Here is a 22677-nt window from a genome sequence, read left to right as displayed (position 1 = left end):
TTGGTAAGACTGTTATGTTACCTATATTTATTTTTCTATTCCAGGAACAAGGGATATTCTCCCATTTATTTGTGTGTCTTCTTTCTTTTAATAATATCCCAAAGTTTTAATTGAAATAGGTCATTTATCTCTTTTGTTAGATTTAATACAATATATTCTGTCTTTTTGATGCAACTATAGGTTGCATCATTTTCTTTCTTTGATTCATCTTTTGTATATAGAATTGCTGGGATTTGGGGTATATTGATTTTGCACTCAGCCACCTTACGCAATTTATTGATTGCTTCTAGTAGTTTGTTGGTGTAGTCTTTAGACCTTTACATATACATTATTAAGTAGTCTGTAAAAAGTGATAGCCTAACTTCTTCCTTTCCAATTTGGATTCCTTTAATATTTTAATATGTTTTTATTTTAATTAGAGTGGGAAATATAGACAGAAAGATACAAAGAGAGAGAGGGAACACTACTTACTTGTGTATGTATTATATATTTATTCAATCTTAGAAAAATTATAACACATTTTTGAAACTGCCAATGCACAGGTCTATGAAAAAAATGAATCTACTAACTGAAAGCTTACATTTCTAATGTTCTATTTATTAGTGATCTAATAATGGCTTTCAAAATTATAAGATTACAGGATGTCACTACATATCACCCCCTCTGAGAACCATAGTTCTCATAAAATCTGAGAGTTTGATTACTTTTATTTTTCAAAATGAAAGTTTGTATTTTAACCATCAACCTTACTGAAAATTATCAGATACTGTATTTCAAGGTTATATTCTCTTTTGCATCATGGTTATACCATCAATGGTTAAAGCTAAACTTGTTTCTTCATATTCACTAAGAACATGACTAGTTATCTTGGTTTTGATTGTTTGCTTCTTAATCTAAAACTTGATTTAGTTCTAAAATTCAAGAACACAAAAATTATTACAGTGAGACTCTTCTGTTCCTTTTATGCTAATATAATCACCTATGTAAAATAACAAATAGTCATTAGTATTTGTTCTTTTCTTCCTGTTTTGACTTTTGCACAAATGAAAAGATGCATGCTTTTTACCAGGAATAGGTTCTGTGAGTTATGAGTCAAGAATTTACCCTCAGGGTTTGTTGTGAAAATTAATTCCTGTAGACAAGCTCTAGAGGACTACAGTCCTACATTCTCTCTCTCCTAGCACCAAATATTGACATATCTGACAGGCTAGGGAATGACTCTTCTCAGAAACCACCTCCAAGGGCTATAGAAAGTCTGAATTCTAAAGTAGCTGTGTCCCTTAAGCTCTGCCAAGTGCATTGAGCTAAAGCTCTGGTTCTCCTCTACATCTCTACAGTTCTCAAAAATTCCATCATTTTGTTGCACAATTATAGGATTAGAGTTGAGATATCCAACTATGTTTTAACATAGTCTTCCTCTGCTCACTAAAGTCCTATATGTAACAGATCTCTTACACTTCTGGTTTGTTGTCAAATGGCAGAGCATTTGTCTTATTGACAGTTTTTATCTTCTTGGTGTTTCTACATAGTCTCCCTTAACCTTTTGTCTCTTGCTGTAGAAGGGCAGGTTCTAAGCATGTTCTTCCATGTATTTCTGCAGTCTTGCTTCTATGTAGGGGAAGGGGTACACAAGCTTTGTGTTACCCAGTCATCCTGACCAGAAAAATTCAGCCTGGCTTTTTAAAGGTTTACTATGATCAGAGCTTTTGCTTCCCATCAAACAGGAGTCTGTGGCCTTGGACAAGATCAATTGCAATGAAAAACTAAAAAGCTGAATATGAACTTTAGATTTAGACAAAAGGCAACATAGGTCTGTGATTCCTTAGGAAAATAGAAATGTATTAGGAGAGTCACAAAACTTCTTTTTCATTCTGTCTGGATATACTTTCTGATGAGGGGAAATAGTAGAGGTCATATAAAGAGCAGTGTCCTCTCTTAACTGAAGAGGTTGTTATCAGGATTTCAACTGCTAAAGGAGCTGGAATTTGCAGACCAGACGACTAGGAAGGACAAAGCTCAGAAAAGAAGCTGCATATACTTTTGAGTCTTAGCCTTGATAAAATGTCTCCCACTAAATTATTTCTGGGAAACTGTTAACTGTATATGTACTGTATAAGTTGCTAGTGTGTCATTTGACCAATCTGGAGTAACAATGTTCAACACTTTTAGAATTCAAATAGAGAGTCTACAAAAGCCATGTCTTTGAAAGAGATCTATCTCTACACATAGAAAAATGGCTACTGCAGACATGCTAAAATAAAGCTTTTCAAAATAAAGCTCGAAAAGATTGTACTCATTTTTAACAGCTGAATGTGTCACAACTTTTCTAGCCACTCAACTATCACTGGGCATCAGAGTTGCTTCCAAGCAACAAATACAAATTGTGCTGCTTTAAACATAGAAATACACAGATCTCTTTGGATACTTGGTTTTGTTTTCTTTGCATACATTCCCAGCAGCAAAGAAACACCAACATTTAGTGAAATGATCAGTAGTAGAATACAAACAGGAACACAATGACTGAAAAAAGACACAGGAAAGGTCAGGGCAAAATAGACAAAGAGATATAATCCAGTGTTGGTAAACCAAGGACAGCTTAAACAGGACTATTGTAGATATAGTAAGTTAGACACAATATTCATCATAACCACAGAACAAAATATAGCATAAAGACAAGTAGGAACCATATATACACTAGGCAAGACCATTATAGAAAGCCATATACATAAAATGAAAACCAGAAATACACAAGAATAGGGAAAGCAAGAACATAAAATAATCTCAAAAAAAAGAATGGCTATTAGCAAACAAAATTTACAAAAATCACCTTTTTTTTAAAAAACATTTATTATCTTTATTTATTTATTGGATAGAGATAGCCAGAAATCGAGAGAGAAGGGGGTGATAGAAAGAGAGAGAGAGAGAGACAGAGAGACACCTGCAGCCCTGCTTCACTGCTTGCAAAGCTTTCCCCCTGCAGGTGGGGGCCAGGGGCTTGAACCCAGGTCCTTACTTACAGTAACATGTGCACTTAACCAGGTGCGCCACCACCCAGCCCCAAAAATCACCTTAAATGGTTTAAATTCACCAGTCAAAAGATTCAGAGTGACTAAATGAATTAATAAGCAAGATCCATCTATTCTCTGTCTCTAGGAAACACACATCCAAAAGAAAGACAAACAGAAGCTCCAAGGAAAATGCTGGAACAAGGTATCCCAAGACAATAATGCAAACAAAAGAGCAGGAACTACTATTTCATTATCAGATAAAACAGCCTTTCAGTCAAAGGAGGTAAAAAGAGGCAGGCGTGGATACTACATACTGGTCAGAGGATCAACATGAACATCTCTATGGAAATAAACTGGACAACCCAAATGAAATGGATGCATTTCTAGAACCATACCACCTGTCTAGCCTAACCAAAGTGAAAGTGAAGTAGATAGCTTAAACTAGTATAGAAATTGAGTCAGTCTAAGAGTCACTAAAGAGTCATCATTAAAGTATGCCTGTCTCTTGCCTTTATTCAGCTTTTGCAGTCCTTACTTTGATAAGGTTAGCTTTGGAGTGAGTGAGGGAAATATAACAGGACATAGGTGAGGAGGGTAACTAAGTCTAAGCAGACACTATTTCAGTTGAGGAGTCCTGAGATTCCCAAACAGACATGACGGTCTAGACCTCAAATAGATCCCTCTCTCCATTGTTACTGGTCATTTCTGTCAGAAACGACACAATAGACCCCTTTGTGGGGCCCATAGGACTTTATCCTCAACATGGATCAACACGGTAGAGAATGTTCCATCCTCTGAAGGGAGGATGGACAACATGTTCTATAATACACCTGAGGAATATGGGTCCTGAAATTGGCGCAGCTTGGAATGTTCCTACTCATTACCACAGAATTTGAGCTTGGATCTACAGGAATGCAGAGGTCACATAGGCTCCTAAGCTGAATATGGGCACCAGATCACATCAAATCAGTGGGGTTTACAGTCAACAATATTTACACCCTTCTCCCATTTTGGGGAGCTACTCTCTTCCCTGATCCAGCTTTCTGGTCTATTTTTCAGCCATGACATCATCTCCCCAGACAATGACTTGGATCCACCTGCATATCAGAATTCAGGCTCGGGGGGGGGGGAACTAGTATAGTCATGGGCTCTTTGGAATATAACTAAAATAGGACTACTAACTGTTTATAAAACAGAGACCCCCCCCCAACTCTTCATATGCACTATTCCAGCCTTTAGGTTCATGATTAGTCAACAATTTGTTTGGCTTTGTATGTTAACTCCACCCAGATGTGCAAAATAAATAATTTTATATACTTCTAAGCTTTGGTGGCTTTCCTTCTTTGTTTCTATCTTTTTTATCTGAAAAAAGTCAATCAAGAATAATAAAGCCTTGGCAACAATGATAACAACATCAAAAAGAAAACTCATCACTAACAGACCATTACCTGCAAGAGATTTAAAAAGAAAGAAAAATACTTATACAGAAATAATTGCTGCTATTGTTTTGCTGCTGCTATTGGATAGGACAGAGAGAAATTGAGAGAGGAGGGGAAGACAAAGAGGGGAGAGAAATATAGAAACCTGCAGACCTGCTTCACTTCTTGAAAAGTGACCCCCCTGCAGGTGGAGGGCATGGGGGGCTTGAACCAGGATTATTGTGTGGGTCATTGCCCTTCACACTATGTGCACCTAGCCTGGTGTGCTACTGGTTCCCTCCCCAGCATATTATTTTAAATGAGAAAATACATAATGTAATATAGGAATGTTGAATGATGGTATCCAACATTTGCTAAAAAAATTAAAATAAACAGATACACAATATGAATAAGAGTATATGTATATATATCCACTGAATTCTAACTGTAATTACCTCTGGAAATTTTGACAATGAATTATATTTTTGTTCGTTATCTATTTCTATAGTTTCCACAATTAAAACACTGTATGTTATTTTTATGAAACTTTTTAAATGAAACTTTTCCACAAAATGTGTATTTCATTAATGTTCATGGGTGAAGTACTCTCCTACACTAAAGATGAGTACAAGTTACAGAACTGTTTTTGTGTTAACTAGCTATCAATACACAATTACAAGAGACAAATAAACTAAATTTTTCTAAAAGATACAGCAGTGTAAGAGAAATTACAGAATTCCCTACTCTTGTGTTACTTTTAGGATCCATTCTGGAATTCAGCCTAAAATGTGGCTTCAGAAGAAGTCTGAAAATAAAGTCTTTAGTGGCTGTATCTATAGAAATGTAGTTAAATTTTAACTTTAAATAGTAGATAGAGCCTAGGAAAATCTGAGCTGTAAATGTACCTGTGGAGTGTACCACCTAAAGACTAACTTTCTCATGTTGATACATAAGAGAAATAAATAAAAAGAACAAAATAATATCAAATTTTACACAAAGTTTCATAGTAGAACTTAGACAGGAACAGAGCTCTTCTATCGCAAAGAAATTGAACTTTATAAAGTATTACTACTTGTCTCAAATTACTCAACTACCAAAAGGCAACACTAAGATTCTAATTTGGTTTAATCAAATTCCAAACTCTTTTTTTTCTATAAATTATAATCAAATAGATAATTCATGGTTTAATGGGACAGTATCTGATATATCTATCAAATATTTACTGAATAATTTTCTTTGTCCAGTACTTGCATTTTACTAGGACCGAATACTACTTTTATGTTTGCTTTTTCCTTATTACAAGAAAAAAAATTTTTTTGCCATCTCACTGCTCCAGATTGACTTTTTCAGATAGAGACAGAGAAGTAGAGAGAGAAAGAGAGAGGAAAAGAAACATACTACAACTCCCTTCAATACAATGGGACCTACTTTCAAACCTGGTTCATAGTAAGCATAACAAAGCAGTGCGCTATCCAAGCAAAGCTAGTTTTCCATTCCAGAAATGTTTTATGGGGATTGTATCCCTAAACTTTTTCTCTATAATCCCATTCCTTGCTATTTAACCTGTTTTTTTACTTACTCTCTGAAGGGTCTAATACTTTTGTGAAGCAGGTGTCATGTCACATAATTTCACTTTTCATTTTAAAATGCAATTGTTCTTCTACCCTCCTGTTACTTCTTCCTTATAAATACTGCATGCACATGCCACATTGTGATAGTAGCACTTATAACTTGGCAGCACTGCTTTGCCTGCGCCCTTATTGCTGTTTCCTTGCCTCCCTCTTGCCTCTGTTTAAACATATTTTTTTTAATTACTGTTTTTTTATTTTTATTAACTTTATTTATTTATTGCATAGAGACAGAAATAAATTAAGAGGGAAAAGGGTGATAGAGAAGGAGAGAGAAAGACACCTGTAACACTGCTTCACTACTCATAAAGCTTTCCCTCTGCAGATGAGGACCAAGGGCTTGAACCTGGATCCTTATCCATTGTAAGACATGCGCTCAACCAGGTGTGCCACCAGCTGGCCGCTTAAGCATATTTTTACATTGAGTGTGTACTTGAAGTACAGCCACTTCCTCCCTGTAAGGGAAATTTTGTTGTGTTATGTCTATTGTTTTCAATAAACATGACAATTTCTGTATCACCTTGCTTTTACCTTGATGTTTTTACAGGGTTAGTCCTGAATGAAAGATCCTAAATGAAAATAACAAAAAGTCATCTTCCCTTGGAAGTTTCCAAGAAATATCTTCTTTTTTTTTCCATAATCAGATGACATTGTGAACAACCATAGGAGACTACATATCACTCTGTTTTTCTATGTTCATATTAGCTTTCCCTGTGGGAATTGGAAATGTGTGTGTGACAATGGGAAAGTGCACATTCATCTATGGAACAACACAAAAATGCTTTAATTTTTTCAATTACATTTTGTTAAGTGGTTAGACTTGCAGGAGTTAACAATTGTCTATCATGTCTTACGACCTACTCTTGGTAGTGGATCTCTGTGATCTCACTTCGTTCCTCATAGACATTTTATAAGATAGTAATCAACTCATTTTAATATACAACTCAGTTGATCTGTCCAGTCACTCAACTTAGAGATGATGGAGTCTGATTACAACTCTTGTCTATCCTGTACTTTTTTTACACTGAAGCACACTTCTCATCACAATCTAAATATATTAATAAAGTGGGGGAAAACCTAATGAGAATTATTCTCTGTTCATGCTGCCACATTGCAATTGCTAAGGAAATTTTCAGTCCGTTTTTCTCTAAATAAAGTGCTTATTCTGCAATTTTTGTTTAAGATACTCAGACTGCCCTTTTGAAAGCACTGAAATTTTTTCAAATCTTACCCATTTTCTAAAATATAAATCTGTCTTTGTGTGAGATAGAGAAAGAAAAGGAGAGAGACTGCCTTACTGCTACTTCTATGTGAACATGCATGTTCAGCTGTCATTCTTAGGTGAAATCACTCCCCAGCAACAAATTCAGAAATTTGACAGAGAGATAAAAGAGTAGGAAGCCACAAGAACTACATTTAAGTAATTTCTGGAAAAGCAAAAGTCCTGATGATTAAAAATGAAAGAAAAGAATAGAGGAGAGGGGGAGAAAGAAAAGACACTTAAAAGCAAGTGCATCAGGTCTCCATGGCAACCAAAGAATGTGGATTGAAATTTATATTTCTCCATTGTTCAGGCAGAGAGGTTCTAAATGACACCCTCGTGGCCCTACAGAGTCCCTGCATCTCCCTGAACGCTCTGGCTCATTACTGGAGAGTGCTTTAGGCAGTGAGAAAGAATTGGATCACAGTAACTTTGTCAGTTTCGGCCACCTCAGTCGCTTTCATGCAGACAATTGTTCCTCATTGTGGAGACACAGCACTCTAATTTTCAGTCAGTGTGGAATAAACCTAAACCTAGGAGGATATGAGCATTCTTATGTTCAGCTATGCCTGGAGATAAGAGGCATATATTTACCTTACCATTTTAAGTATAAGATTCAGTATACATAGAATCAGTTCTGAATACATATATGTGCTATCCTAAATCCTTCTTCATTTATCTGCTTGGACATAAGTCTGCTCTGATCCCCAGGTATTAGCCAGGCTCTTAAAACTCAAATTAGCATTTGCCATTCAACACTGTCAATCTTATTAACAACTGAGTCAGTCAAAACAGTGTGTGTTAATAACAAACATTTAGGGAATGTATCCTTACAGACACCCATGGGTATCAAGGGCTTGAACCTAGGTCTTTGTGCACTCTAATGTGAGCGCTTACCTAGGTATACCACCATCTGGCCCCTCGTATGATTTTTTTTGCCTCCGGGGTTATTGCTGGGGCTCAGTGCCTGCACTACGAATCCATTGCTCCCGGAGTCTATTTTTCCCATTTTGTTGTGCTTGTTGTAGTTGTTATTGTTGTCATAGCTGTTGTTGTTGGATAGGACAGAGAGAAATGGAGAGAGTAGGGGAAGACAGAGAGGAGGGGAGAAAGACAGGCATCTGCAGACCTGCTTCACCACTTTGGAAACGACCTCCTGGAGGTGGGGAGCCAGGGTCTCAAACCTGGATCCTTATGCTGGCCCTTGTGCTTTGCGCCATGTGCGCTTAACCCTCTGAGCTACCGCCCGACTCCCTCAAATGATTTTTTAAATTTTTTATTATCTTTATTTATTGGATAGTGACAGTAAGAAATTGAGAAGGAAGGGGATGATAATGAGGGAGAGAGACAGAGACACCTGCAACACTGCTTCACCACTTGCAAAGTTTTCTCCCCTCGACTGGGGAACCCTGGGTCCTTGCGCATTGTAACATGTGCACTCAACCAGATGTGCCCTGGCCTCCTCAAATGTTTTTTTAGTTTTGTTTTGGTTTTTATTTTTTTAGAGAAAGATTGTTATTTGTGACTGATGGTGAGTCTGTCTTTTAGCGAGAAGACAGATATAAGTTTCACAGCAAAAAAATAAATTCCTAGGGAGACAGAAGAATGAGATGATGACTGATAAATAGAGCAGGAATTAGCTGGCAAGTTTCAATTGTTGCCCATGTGGCTATGAGTCCGGAGGTCTTAACCAATAGTTCTTAATAGTTTATGAGATAAGTAGGCACATGTAGAGGAAAGAAAAAAGAGTTAAAGGAGCAAAGGACTACATTAAACAATAAGAGAGGAAGATAGTTCATAGTAAGTTTTCACTAAGCATGAGCAGAGAAGGACAATTGGGTATGAGACCATTACTACATGACAATGTGCTGAGAAATGAGGGAACTGTCTCACTTGAGGTTAGTGGTGTAATGGAATTGACTAGAATACTCATTTCATTTTCACTGTCACTAAAACCTCTCACACAGGAAGTCAGGCCATTGTCCCACATCCTGCATACCTAAGAATTTTGAAACCTATTCATGAAACAAAGAATTACAGGCTCGGTCAGATTTAGACAAAATGATATATCTTAAAGATTATGTACTTATGATTGATGAGAATAAAAATCTAACTCCACTAAGTAAGGCTACCAAGTCACTAAAAACTTAGTAACTAATTGTGTATGCTACCTCTTATTTTTTAACTGTTGGGTGGTAATCTTTTATTATACTACAATTTTCTAGGTTATTACTCTTCCATAAAGAGCACTTAAGTGATAATCATTATTTTGCTGCTGAAAACATTGTGAGACAGCAAGGAGTGCCAACCTACAATCCAGAGGTGCATAACCAGTGAGCAAAGAATAATCTTCACACTTTTAAATAGTTGGGGAAAAAAATCAAAGAACATAATATTTTGTGATATGAAACTGTTTGAAATTCAACACTCAACATCCATATACTTTAAGTGGAACGCAGCATTGCTTTTAACTAATGGATTATTTAAAACACACACTGTAAGGCTGAGTAGCTGTGGCAGAGATCACGTAGTCAGTAAAGCCTAAAATCTTTGCTATTTAGTCCTTAACAAAGGCCAGGCAGATGCGTGCCTGGTTAAGTGCAAATATTACAGTGTACAAGGATCTAGGTCCCCTGCTTCCCGCCTGCAGGGGGAAAGCCTCACAAGTAGTGAAGCAGGGTTGCAGGTATCTCTCTGTCTCTTTTCCTCTCTCCCCCTTTTTTATTTTTATTTATAAAAAGGAAACACTGATAAAACCATAGGATAAGAGGCGTACAATTCTACACAATTCCCACCACAAGAACTCCGTGTCCCATCACCTCCCCTGATGGATTAGGATACAGTCCTTTGGTGGTAGGAATGTTGTTGATGTACACTCTTATTAACCTGTAGTCTCATAAATCACTAATTAATATGAGAGGGGAAAAACTGATTGAATGTCTCAATCTTCTAATGCACAGACCACAGGCTGAGTATATGTCCCTTCAATCTAAGAACTTAAGACTTCAAACGTGTGTGCTATTTCTTCCCTTACACTTGAGAATGAAGTCTGTGTGTCAGCTGGAAGGCAGGGCTGGACAGTTAAAGGATCTATAAACAGCTCTAATTGTAGAATGTTTCATGGCTCTTCTTTGGTCCCTATATTTGCCTGAATCCGTGTGTAATAATTTATTACTGACGGTAAGCTCCAAAATATTTATCTACAGGTGTTCACTATAGTATTTGTTTGCTTGTTTGTTATTTTAGATAGAGAGAGAGACCACAGCATCAAATTCAATGAGAAGGGGGCCAGGCTCAAACATAGATAGCACACATGGCAAAACAGTGCAAGATCCAAGTTAGCTATTTCACTGGCCCACTCAGTATCTTTTGATTAATATGTTACAAATAGATAGAAAACTGAGTTTTAGAGAAGTTAAATGACTTATCCAAGGTCCCACAACAGAGAAAAAAAAAAAAGAACTGTTTTGAAGAGTACTTCTTTTAGTCCATGAAGTCTCAGCTTGTTGTTGTTGGTTCCATGTTCACGCGCGCGCGTGTGAGTGTGTGTGTGTGTGTGTGTGTGTGTGTGTGTGTGTGTGTGTAGGGTTCATACTTAAGATATATATATGATTTTATTGAGGGGGTAATATTTTACAGTTTAATCATTGATATATGAATACAAGTCCCCACAATTCTCTCCCACTCTTCCCTCCCCTTCTTTTCCCTCAAATTCTCCAGTGATGTGACTATTCCTGGAATTCACCAAACAAATTTCTCCAACTGAGACTGGTAGACGTCATTCAAACAGATACAACTGCAGTTCAAACTATTTCCCTCAGTCAGAACAAAAAAGTTAGTTTCTTACTTCAGAATGGAATGAGGTAATTACTAGTCACCTTCCATGTCACCTAGATAACACTACTTGGGCATAAATTAATAACATAATTAAAATTTCAATATAAAATTATGTTATAATTTAAGTAACTATTTTCTTTATTATTCTTTATTAATCAGAGATTCTTTGGAGAAAAATAAAAGCAAATTACCACTTTCCAGTAGAACAAGATGTGAATAGAATAAATTTAACAACTATACTGTGTTATCATAGCAACCAAAGTTTAAAAAAAAAACTGATGTGATAAAAAATGACACAAGAGAACAAATGCATCAAGTTGTTATGGCAACTGGGGAATGTGGGTTGAAATTTGTGTATCTAGAATCCAAGAGAATATTCTAAGCATCTAAAATAAACATTTTCTTAATAAAATATCCCCCAAAATAATACTTATCTATAAGCATTAAAGTGCTTTCATTATTCTGTCTGCTTTTTCCTTTTGTTTCCAATGAATTATTTTAAATTGTGACCACTTGTATTTTCAGTACAGCATGTATTTTGGCAATGGGTATACCAAGACGCAATTTGGTTTACAGAAAATGGTGCAGGAACCTATTTCAGAATAGCAACCTCAATTATGTTTAGGTTTCTTTTACTCCTACAGTCTTGTAATAAAATGTCTAGTCTAGCATTTTCTTCTTAAGAAGTTCTTGCTTACTTTATGAATCAAACTCATTATGTTCTCTTTACCTGATTTTGGAGGACTTCCTCTTAGGCAGAATGTGGGTAGAAATATGTGATAAATTTGAATATTTAAGAAGCTTCCAAATATTTTATGAAAAAAATACTATATTTAGTAGCATAACTGATTGTTTTGGAATGAACATTCTAATGGCATGCCTCTATTTTATGTATTTCTTTGCCTGTGTTCTTGAGTCTCTCTGTGTGAGCAAGAAAGGTGAGATTCTCTTACAACTGTATGCATTTTTGTAACCAGAAAAACTTTTCTCATTGCCATTCTCACCCTTTCCTTCATTCACCTACTAGGCTTGTTCTTAATTATCCTGAAATTTTAGTTTAGATATAATTTCTGTATAAGTACCACGCACTAACAGATTGTGTCATTGTAGCTCCTAGATATAATTTTCTTTTCTTTTTTTTTTCCTCCAGGGTTATTGCCGGGGCTCAGTGCCTACACCAAGAATCCACTGTTCCTTTTCCCCTTTTGTTGCCCTTGTTGTTTTATCATTGTTGTGATTATTATTGTTGTTGTTGTCATTGGATAGGACAGAGAGAAATAGAGAGGAGGGGAGACAGAGAGAGGAAGAGAAAGACACCTGCAGACCTGCTTCACCGCCTGTGAAGCGACTCCCCTGCAGATGGGAAGCCGGGGGCTCAAACCAGAATCCCTACGCTGGTCCCTGCGCTTTGCGCAACTTGCACTTAATCCGCTACGCTACCGCCCGACTCCCCTGGATATAATTTTCTATAGTCTACTCATTTGAACCAACTAATTACTACCTTTAATCTCATATTTATCTGCATATACACCGAATAAAAAGCTATACTTATCATCAGAATCAGCATAGCAAGTCCAACATCATAATTTATTGTGTATTAAGCATCATTTATACACTGTGTTAAATAATCCCTAACTACTTATTTTAATCTCCACAAAGTCATATTAAGTAAAATAGCAAAATTATTTTACAGGTAAGAAAACTAAGTCCTAAATTCTTCTATTTAATTTAGATCATATACAGCATTACATATAAGAAATTTTAACCCATGTCAGTGAAACATAACTTAGTTTTATATAATTTAGCTAATCATTAAATTTACTTTTGGTTTTTCTCCCCATCAGACTATGAATTCTTTTTATCTTTAAAGATTTATCTATTCATTTATTATGAAAGAGAGCAGGAGTGAGAGAGGAAATAGACATCAATTCACTGCTCACCTCTAGCATAAGGTGGTGCTATAGGTGGGGATGTGGAAGTAACTATAGAGGTTTAATATAAAGGAGTTTTGGAAGTGATGGAAGTGATGGAACTGCTTTGTATACAGTTATGTTAGTAGTTACATGTGTTATAATTCTAGAGCTATATACCAAAATAAGTCATCTTGCTTCATAAAAATTTAAAGACATAAAATAAAACAAGAAAGCCATTAATCGTATGCTCACAATGGATTTTATAGTATATACATTATGCCTCCATAAACTGGTAAAAAAATAAAAGTTAATGGAAAGTGAAACAACTTATGCAGGCAGGACAGCTTTAGGGGTAAAATTTTGTTTTACCCTAATAACCAAAGAGACACTGATAAATCATTCAAATACCGTATATGTAGAGCATTCACACATAAAAAGATGCAATGTTGACCTCAGGAAACTATCCTTTGTACAAAATTACTGATACAGTTCTATGAAAATGTCTATATTCACAAAGTGTTTAAATATTCACAGCATAAGAATGCCTGGGTCTAAATATCTCCTGAGTCAAAACTGTGTGCTTTAACTTGTTGTATCCTTTCCTAAGAATACAGTAGTGAAAGAAGACCAGTACCAGAATGAATGCCAGAGTTAAATCTTTACCTAAGACTATGCCATCAGTGTTATAATCTGTCCCCCAATTGGCCCTTATACATCCTCTACCCCTCCCAGCTCCACCTCCCCTTCCCCCACTCTCTCTTCCTCTCTCTGCCTGTCTCTCTCTCTCTCTGTGTGTGGGTCTCTCTCTCTTTCAAGTTCTGCTGGCCACAAAACTCAGTCTCTATATGATGCAAGAAAAAAAGTGTCTTCCTGATTTAGGATGAAATGTCTACTGTCATACTACCAGATGAATTCTATTAAAGAAATTTTATCATATCACCAATTTTCAGTGCATAGAAATGTACTTTCTTGGAGGTATTATTGAAAATACTGAAACTGTGACAGCAAATTGCTTCAATAAGGCTTCCTCCCTCTAAAATGTATCTCATATACTAAGTGTGATTTTTTTCTATGGATTTATCATTCAGGGATTTTTTAAATTTCTTTAATGGGGGATTAACATTTTATATTAGACAGTAAATACAATAGTTTGTATATGCATCACATTTCTCAGTTTTCAGCACAACAATACGACCCCACTTGGTCCTCTTTCTGAACCTGTATTCTCACCCTCACCCACCCCAGAATCTTTTACATTGGTGCAATATGCCAATAACATTTCAGGTTCTACTTGTGTTTTCTCTTCTGATCTTGTTTTTCAACTTCTGCCTGAGAGTAAGATCATCCCATATTCATCCTTCTGTTTCTGACTTTTTTCACTTAACATGATTTCTTCAACTTCCATCCAAGATCAGCTGAAAACTGATGGTGAAGTCACCATTTTTAATAGCTGAGTAGTATTCCATTGTGTATATATACCACGACTTGCTCAGCCACTCATCTGTTGTTGAACACCTGAGTTGCTTCCAGGTTTTGGCTATTACAAATTGTGCTTCTATGAACATAGGTATAAACAAATCTTTCTGGATGGCTGTGTTGGATTCCTTAGGACATGTCCCCAGGAGAGGGATTGCAGGATCATAGGGTAGGTCCATTTCTAGCCTTCTGAGAGTTCTCCAGATTGCTCTACATAGAGGTTGGACCAATCGACATTCCCACCAGCAATGAAGGAGGGTTCCTTTGACCCAGGGCTTTTTATTTATTTATTTTTATTTAATAAGGGAGACATTACCAAAATCATAGGATAGGAAGGGTACAACTTCACACAATTCCCACCACCAGATCTCTATATCCCATCCCCTCCCCTGATAGCTTTCCCATTCTTTATCCCTCTGGGAGTATGGACCCAAGGTCACTGTGGGTTGCAGAAGGTGGAAGGTCTGGCTTCTGTAATTCCTTCCCCACTGAACATGGGCATTGACTGGTCAGTCCATACTCCCAGTCTGCCTCTCTCTTTCCCTAGTAGTGTGGGTCTCTGGGGAAGCAGAGCTCCAGGACATATTGGTGGGGTCATCTTTCCAAGGAAGTCTGGTCAGCATAATGCAAAAGCTGAATAAGGGCAAGAGGCTGGAATTCTTTAACAATGACTCTTTAGTCACGATCAGGCCACCCCATCAGCTGGGGCCCTAATCAGGGAGTCCTGAGATTCCCAAGCGGACATGATGGGCCTAGACCTCGAATAAATCCCTCTTTCATTATTACTGGTCATTTTTATCAGGAACAATACAACAGACCCATTGTGGGCCCTCATAGGACCTTGCCCTCAACATGGATCAACAATGGTAGAGAATGTTCCATCCTCCGATGGACGGAAGCTGGACAATATACTCTATGCTACACCTGAGGAAGATGGGTCCTGATATTGGGCAGCTTGAAATGTTCCTACTTAGGACCACAGAATATGAGCTCAGATCTAGAGGGATGCAGAGGTCACATAGGCTCCTAAGCTGAATATGGGCCCCAGATCACATCAAATCGATGGGGTTTACAATCAACAATATTTATACACCTTTCCCATATTTGGTAGCTACTCTCTTCCCTGATTTTCAGCTTTCTGGTCTTTTTCAAGCCATGACATCATCTCCCCAGACAATAATTAGGATCCACCTGCATATCAGATTTCAGGCTCAGGCAAAAAAAAAACTAGTATAGCCACAGGCCCTTTGGAATATAACTAAAATATGCCTACTAGCTATCTACAAAATGGGGATCCCTCAACTCTTCCTCTGCATTATTCCAGCCTTTAGGTCCAAAATTGGTCAACAATTTGTTTGGCTTTGTATGTTAACTCTCTTTTCAGCCACCAGGTTCCAGATATTATCATGATGCCAACCAGACTTCCTTGGGCAGACAACTCCAGCAATATGTCCTGGAGCTCCACTTCCCCAGAGCCCCACCCTATTAGGAAAAGAGAGAGACAGGCTGTGAGTATGGATAAACCAGTCAATGCCCATGTTCAGTGGGGAGGCAATTACAGAAGCCAGACCTTCCACCTTCTGCATCTCAGAATGACCTTGGGTTCATACTCTCAGACTGATAAAGAATGAAAGCTATCACAGGAGGGGATGGGACACAGAGATCCGGTGGTGGGAATCGTGTGGAGTTATACCCCTTACCTATGGTTTAGTCAGTTTCCTTTTTATAAATAAAAAATTAAAAAAAAAGAATACAGGCTTTCAAGAAAAAAATACTTTGATATTCCATCCTTAATAAAGACAATACCATGGCCTTGGGCATTTTACTAAATCTCTTTGTGTCTCAGTTTCCTCGCCGGTAGAATGAGAACAGTATTTACTTCAAAGGGTAATTGCAAGTATAAATGAGCTGAAAAGCATGTACTATGCTTGGTACATAATAATTATTTCACCAGAAATAACTTATTATTGGAAATTGGGCAGTAGCACAGCGGGTTAAGCACACATGGTGCAAAGCGCAGGGACTGCCATAAGGATCCCGGTTTTAGCCCCTGGCTCCCCACCTGCAGGGAGTCACTTCACAAGTGGTGAAGCAGGTCTGCAGGTGTCTATCTTTCTCTCTCCCTCTGTCTTCCCCTCCTCTCACCATTTCTCTCTGGCCTATCCAACAATGACGACAACAATAATAACTACAACAAGGGTAAAAAAGGGAATAAATACATTAATAAATAAATATTTTTAAAAGAATTAAAAAAAAGAAATATTTTACTATTATCGTATAATCTTACACCATTAGCCTCAGCTAAATTAATTCAAGAGAATTCTTATGGAACAGTGACACAGCACAATTATCTTAGAAGAATGGGGTGTACATAAGACAAAGGGGAGCTGGGTGAAGAACTACAAAGATTGCTTAATTGCCCAGGGAACATAGTGACAAACCTGCAGTACAGCAGGTAGAAATAAGTAATAGTTATTTCAGCACGTGGTGGAGAATTAACATTCTATAGCCATATATTAAGTTCTAGAAGCTATAATAGATACCTTCCTTTTTTAATTTTGTTTTATCTGCTATATATATATATATTTATGCATGTATGTATGCATATATACACATATGCTGTGTATAATAAAATCCAACACTTTTTACTTTGAAATTTCTCAAAACATTCTTGCCTGCTACTGTTCCCTTCACTTTCATCCTGCCAAATACTCAAATGAAAGACTTACCTCCTTACATTCAGATGTCTTAGCAGACATGGACACAGCTTGCACTCTGTTCTCCACCTGGATCCACCCAAGATCCTAAAGATAGAATGGAAATTAATGGGTTTTAGGTAGAGACAGACATGTTTGTTTATTTTGCTTCCTCACACACACAATTTTAAGATCGATGAACTGACATATTACAGTGTGTACACTTGAAGTATATAACATATAGCTTGAAGTACTTGTATTGGGTTGTCGAAAACGACATGATGTATTTTTTCTATGCAAAAAAATGCATTATAACTTTTCTGACAACCCAATACATTGAAAAATCAATACCTATATCACATGACTACAATGTAGATGGCTAATATCTACTCTCTCAACATCATATAAGTATATATATAAATATCACTATTAACTGTAGCGCCATGCTATGTACTAATTCCCAAAAACCTACTAATCTTAAAATCTTAAAAATTGGTACTCTTGGGAGTCGGGCTGTAGCGCAGCGGGTTAAGCGCAGGTGGCGCAAAGCACAAGGATCGGCATAAGGATCCCGGTTCGAACCCCGGCTCCCCACCTGCAGGGGAGTCGCTTCACAGGCGGTGAAGCAGGTCTGCAGGTGTCTATCTTTCTCTCCTCCTCTCTGTCTTCCCCTCCTCTCTCCATTTCTCTCTGTCCTATCCAACAACGACAACAACAATAATAACTACAATAAAACAACAAGGGCAACAAAAGAGAATAAATAAAAATAAATATTAAAAAAAATTCTAAAAAAAAAAATTGGTACTCTTACCAATAAATCCTACACCCAACACCCAACACACACACACACACACACACACACACACACACACACCTACTCCATTGGTTTGTCTTTTTTTCTTTTTGCCTCCAGGGTTATAGCTGGGGTTCCGTGCCTGCACTATGAGTCCACTGATCCTGTAGGCTGTTTTTTTCCCTTTTGTTCCCCTTGTTGTTTATCATTGTTGTTGTTGTTATTGTCATTGTTGTTGGATAAGACAGAGGAAAATTGAGAAAGGAGGGGAAGACAGAGAGGAGGAGAGAAAAAATAGGCACCGACAGACCTGCTTCACTGCTTGTGAAGTGACCCCCCCACTGCAGGTGGGAAGCCAGGATTCTTACACGGTCCTTGCACTTTGTGTCATGTGCGCTTAACCTGCTGCGCTACCACCTTGGCCCCTGGTTTGTCTTTTTTAAACCCACACACAAGCGAAAGAAAACATTATTTGATTTATTTCACTTAACATTATTTTGTCACTATGATCAATTTCAGGATACCAACATGATGTCAGAAAGGTTGTAAATTCCTTATGAACATAACTGTTTCAAAGGCTCATTGTAAGCTAGCTTCCTGTGCAGGGCTGAGTGCTGAGGAAGGAATGATTATTATTATTATCATCATCATCATCATCATCATTTTACTGGGGAGTAAATGGAGAACCTATAGTCTAAGCATATTAAAATACCTCAACATAAAGAAAACTCATGGTGGTTACTTTTAAAATGCCTTACAGTGATCTGTAAAAGAAGTAGCATTTTAAGTATATTTCCCTTAAATTAATTTTTACTAATTGAGTAGAAAAACAGACTGACACACACAAGATAAAAGGGGTCTTTGGATAACAAACACTGACACATCCTTTATTTCACAAGTGCCCTTATCACTTTATCCAACTACAGCCAAGGTCTCCAATTCTAAAAGGCCACATGTCTTTGTAAAACAGATGCAACTCTTGGTAGAATTAAGTCTGTTTTCTAATATCTGTTAGGTGTTGGCAGTTAAGATCTGCAGAATAAAAAACATACAATTTATCCTCCCTAAAATTTCCCTTGTTAAAGATTTAGCTATCAAACTCTCAGAAGGCTAGACATGGACCTTCCATATGATCCAGCAATTCCTCTCTTGGGGTTATACCCCAAGGACTCCATAACACCCAACCAAAAAGAGGTGTGTACTCCTATGTTCATAGCAGCACAATTCATAATAGCTAAAACCTGGAAGCAACCCAGGTGCCCAACAACAGATGAGTGGCTGAGAAAGCTGTGGTATATATACACAATGGAATACTATGCAGCTATCAAGAACAATGAACCCACCTTCTCTGACCCATCTTGGACAGAGCTAGAAGGAATTATGTTAAGTGAGCTAAGTCAGAAAGATAAAGATGAGTATGGGATGATCCCACTCATCAACAGAAGTTGACTAAGAAGATCTGAAAGGGAAACTAAAAGCAGGACCTGACCAAATTGTAAGTAGGGCACCAAAGTAAAAACCCAGTGGTGAGGGGTAGACATGCAGCTTCCTGGGCCAGTGGGGGGTGGGAGTGGGTGGGAGTGATGGGTCACAGTCTTCTGGTGGTGGGAATGGTGTTTATGTACACTCCTAGTAAAATGTAGTCATATAAATCACTATTTAATTAATACGAGAGGGGGAAAATTAATTGTATGTCTCGAAGTTTTTCAAAACACAAACTGAATCTTTTCAATATATAGGCTGTGTAATTGATATGCAGACTCTCTCAAAAGCCTAGATCAAGTAGATCAGAAGCAACCAATAGCACAGCTATATACAAGATACCGGGTACTGTACAGCAAACCCTAACAAAAGGACTTTTCAAAGTTAACCCAATTACCAAATAATGTGATGATAACATTAACTATCAATTGTCTTTTTGAACCCTAAGACAGCAACCTCACATCTCCACTATAGAGCCTCTACTTCCCCCAGTCCTGGAACCCTTGGATAGGGCCCACTTTCCCATATGCCTCTCCCAATCCATATCAAATAATATTGCATCTGCCGATCACAACCTAACCAATACAACGATTGCCACCTCAACATGCTTCACTTCAGACTGTGTCCAGAGACTTCACATGTGGAATGACAACCCTTCAACTTCATTACTCGGGTGAGACCTTTCCTTTCATAGTACACTCTAATTTCATCTCAGGTGGTTCACTTTCTAACAAAGTCCCAAAACCTAGATATACACCAGTTTCTGTGAGAGAGAGCATATGTTCACATGTATCCATAAACTACTGCAAAATATATACCTGAAAGCAGAAGTACACTAGAGTTTGCAGTGAGTACCCCCCTAACACTTCCTCTCCACTATTCCAAGCTTTGGGTCCATGATTGCTCAACAATTTGTTTGGCTTCATATGTTAACTCTCTTTTCAGTCACCAGGTTCCAGATGTCATCAGGATGTCGGCCAGGCTTCCCTAGACTGAAGACCCCACCAATGTGTCCTGAAGCTCAGCTTCCCCAGAGACACACCCTACTAGGGAAAGAGAGAGGCAGACTGGGAGTATGGACCAACCAGTCAATGCCCATGGTCAGCGGGGAAGCAATTACAGAAGCCAGACCTTCTACCTTCTGCAACCCACAATGACCCTGGGTCCATGCTCCCAGAGAGATAGAGAATGGGAAAGCTATCAGGGGAGGGGGTAGGAAATGGAGTTTGGGTGGTGAGAATTGTGTGGAATTGTACCCCTCCTACCCTATGGTTTTGTTAATTAATCCTTTCTTAAATAAAAAATAAAAAAATAATTTAAAAAACTTAAAAAAAAGATTTAGCTATCATATAAAGCTGTTGTAAAAGGGTTAAGAAAAATAATAGCTGTGATAAAAGTGCCACATAATAGGGTAATGGTTATGTTAAAGAGTAGAAGGAACTAATTTGTTAATCATATACTGAATATCTTTTTCTTTCTTTTATTGATAGAAATTGAGACAGAAAGGAAGAAGACAGGTGTAAAAAAAAGAGAGACACCTACAGCATTGATCCATTGTTTTTGAAGCCTTTCTGGTTCTCTTTCCATAATAATAATTTTTCATGGTACTCACACATAGTAACCTGAGGTGTATCTCTGCTTATCCCCGTGAATATAAGGATTTGATACTCAAAATATATGAAGAACTTATACAACTAAATAACATCAACTACAAAAAAACCCTAAAGCAATCTAATTGAGAAATGGACATGGCCGGGTAGTGGCACACCTGGTTGAGTGCACATGTTACAATGCACAAGGACCAGAGTTGGAGCCCCCAGTTCCCACCTTCAGGGGGAGATCTTTGTGAGTGGTGAAGCAGTGCTGCAGGTGTTTCTCTGCCTCTGTCCCTCTTTATCTTCAACTTCCCTCTTGATTCTGGCTATCTATATCCAATAAATAAAATAATAAAAAATTATTTAAAATTAATGAAGGATCTAAACAGATATCATTCCAAAGATATGAAGATGGTCTGTATATAGAGAAAGTAAGGTAGTCATGCAGAACCCAAATCTAAATCCTCTTCTGAATCACTTAGCAAACCTTATCAAACAGATCTCTAGGTCTCCTAACAGAAACAACAAAGCTTAATCCATTTGTTGATTCGGGAATCTAAATTTTTAAGTTCCTCCATAAGACTGCAGTGGAAAAACAAACACTAAGCAGAATATGGGCCCCAGATCACATCAAATCAATGGGGTATACAGTCAACAATATTCGTATACCTTTCCCATATTTGGGAGCTACTCTCTTCCCTGATCCAGCTTTCTGGTCCTTCTGCCAGCCATTACATCATCTCCCCAGACAATAACTTAGATCCACCTGCATATCAAATGTCAGGCACAGGGGAAAAAAAACTAGAATAGTCACGGGCTCTTTGGAATACAACTAAAATAGGACTACTATCTACAAAACAGAACCCCTCCCGCCCTGACTCTTCATATGAACTTTTCCAGCCTTTAGGTTCATGATTAGTCAACAATTTGTTTGGCTCTATATATTAACTCTTTTTTCAGCCACCGGTTTCCAGATGCTAACATCATGTTAACCAGACTTCCCTGGGCAGACAACCTCACCAATGTGTCCTGAGGTCCCGCTTCCCCAGAGCTCTGCCCCACTACGGAAAGAGAGAGACAAGCTGGGATTATGGATCAAACTGCCAATGCCCATGCTCAGCGAGGAAGCAATTACAGAAGCCAGACCTTCCACCTTCTGCATCCCATAATGGCCCTAGTTCCATACTCCCAGAGGGATAAAGAATAGGAAAACTATCAGGGAGAAAATGGGATACAGAATTTTGATGGTGGGAATTGTGTGGAGTTGTACCCCTCTTATCCTATGGTTTTTAATCAGTGTTTACTTTATATAAATTAAAATTTTAAAATAAAAAAATCCCCAATGTTTTACCAATGTATTTTCAAATTCCTTTGGTTAGTTGTTTTTCAAAGCTACAGTTAGAGTTCTGGTGGGATAATTCATTATCTCATCATTGACTGGACATTTCATCAAACACATTTCACTGTTGAGACAACTTGTCAGTGATATTCAATTTGCTGTCTCATCAGCAATATAGTGTACAGTAATTAAATTTTTATCATGGTAACATCTCATCTTATTACTTATGAA

The 22677-nt window shown here is 37.6% G+C and overlaps 1 protein-coding gene across 5 annotated transcripts in view; it reads right to left on the bottom strand.

Moving 5' to 3' along the window:
• DLG2 (discs large MAGUK scaffold protein 2) overlaps positions 1-22677 on the bottom strand; it is a 1912587-nt gene that overhangs the window by 1579390 nt on the left and 310520 nt on the right. For all 5 annotated transcript variants that reach the window (XM_060176807.1, XM_060176791.1, XM_060176792.1 and 2 more), the window contains exon 4: positions 17271-17345. In XM_060176807.1, the coding sequence (XP_060032790.1) occupies positions 17271-17345 (75 nt within the window). The remainder of the gene's footprint in view (positions 1-17270; positions 17346-22677) is intronic.

The sequence above is a fragment of the Erinaceus europaeus genome, chromosome 17, assembly GCF_950295315.1.
Source record: "Erinaceus europaeus chromosome 17, mEriEur2.1, whole genome shotgun sequence".
Classification (NCBI taxonomy): Eukaryota; Metazoa; Chordata; class Mammalia; order Eulipotyphla; family Erinaceidae; genus Erinaceus; species Erinaceus europaeus.
Note: the sequence above shows the minus strand (reverse complement) of the source record. Positions and strands in the feature narration are given on the sequence as shown.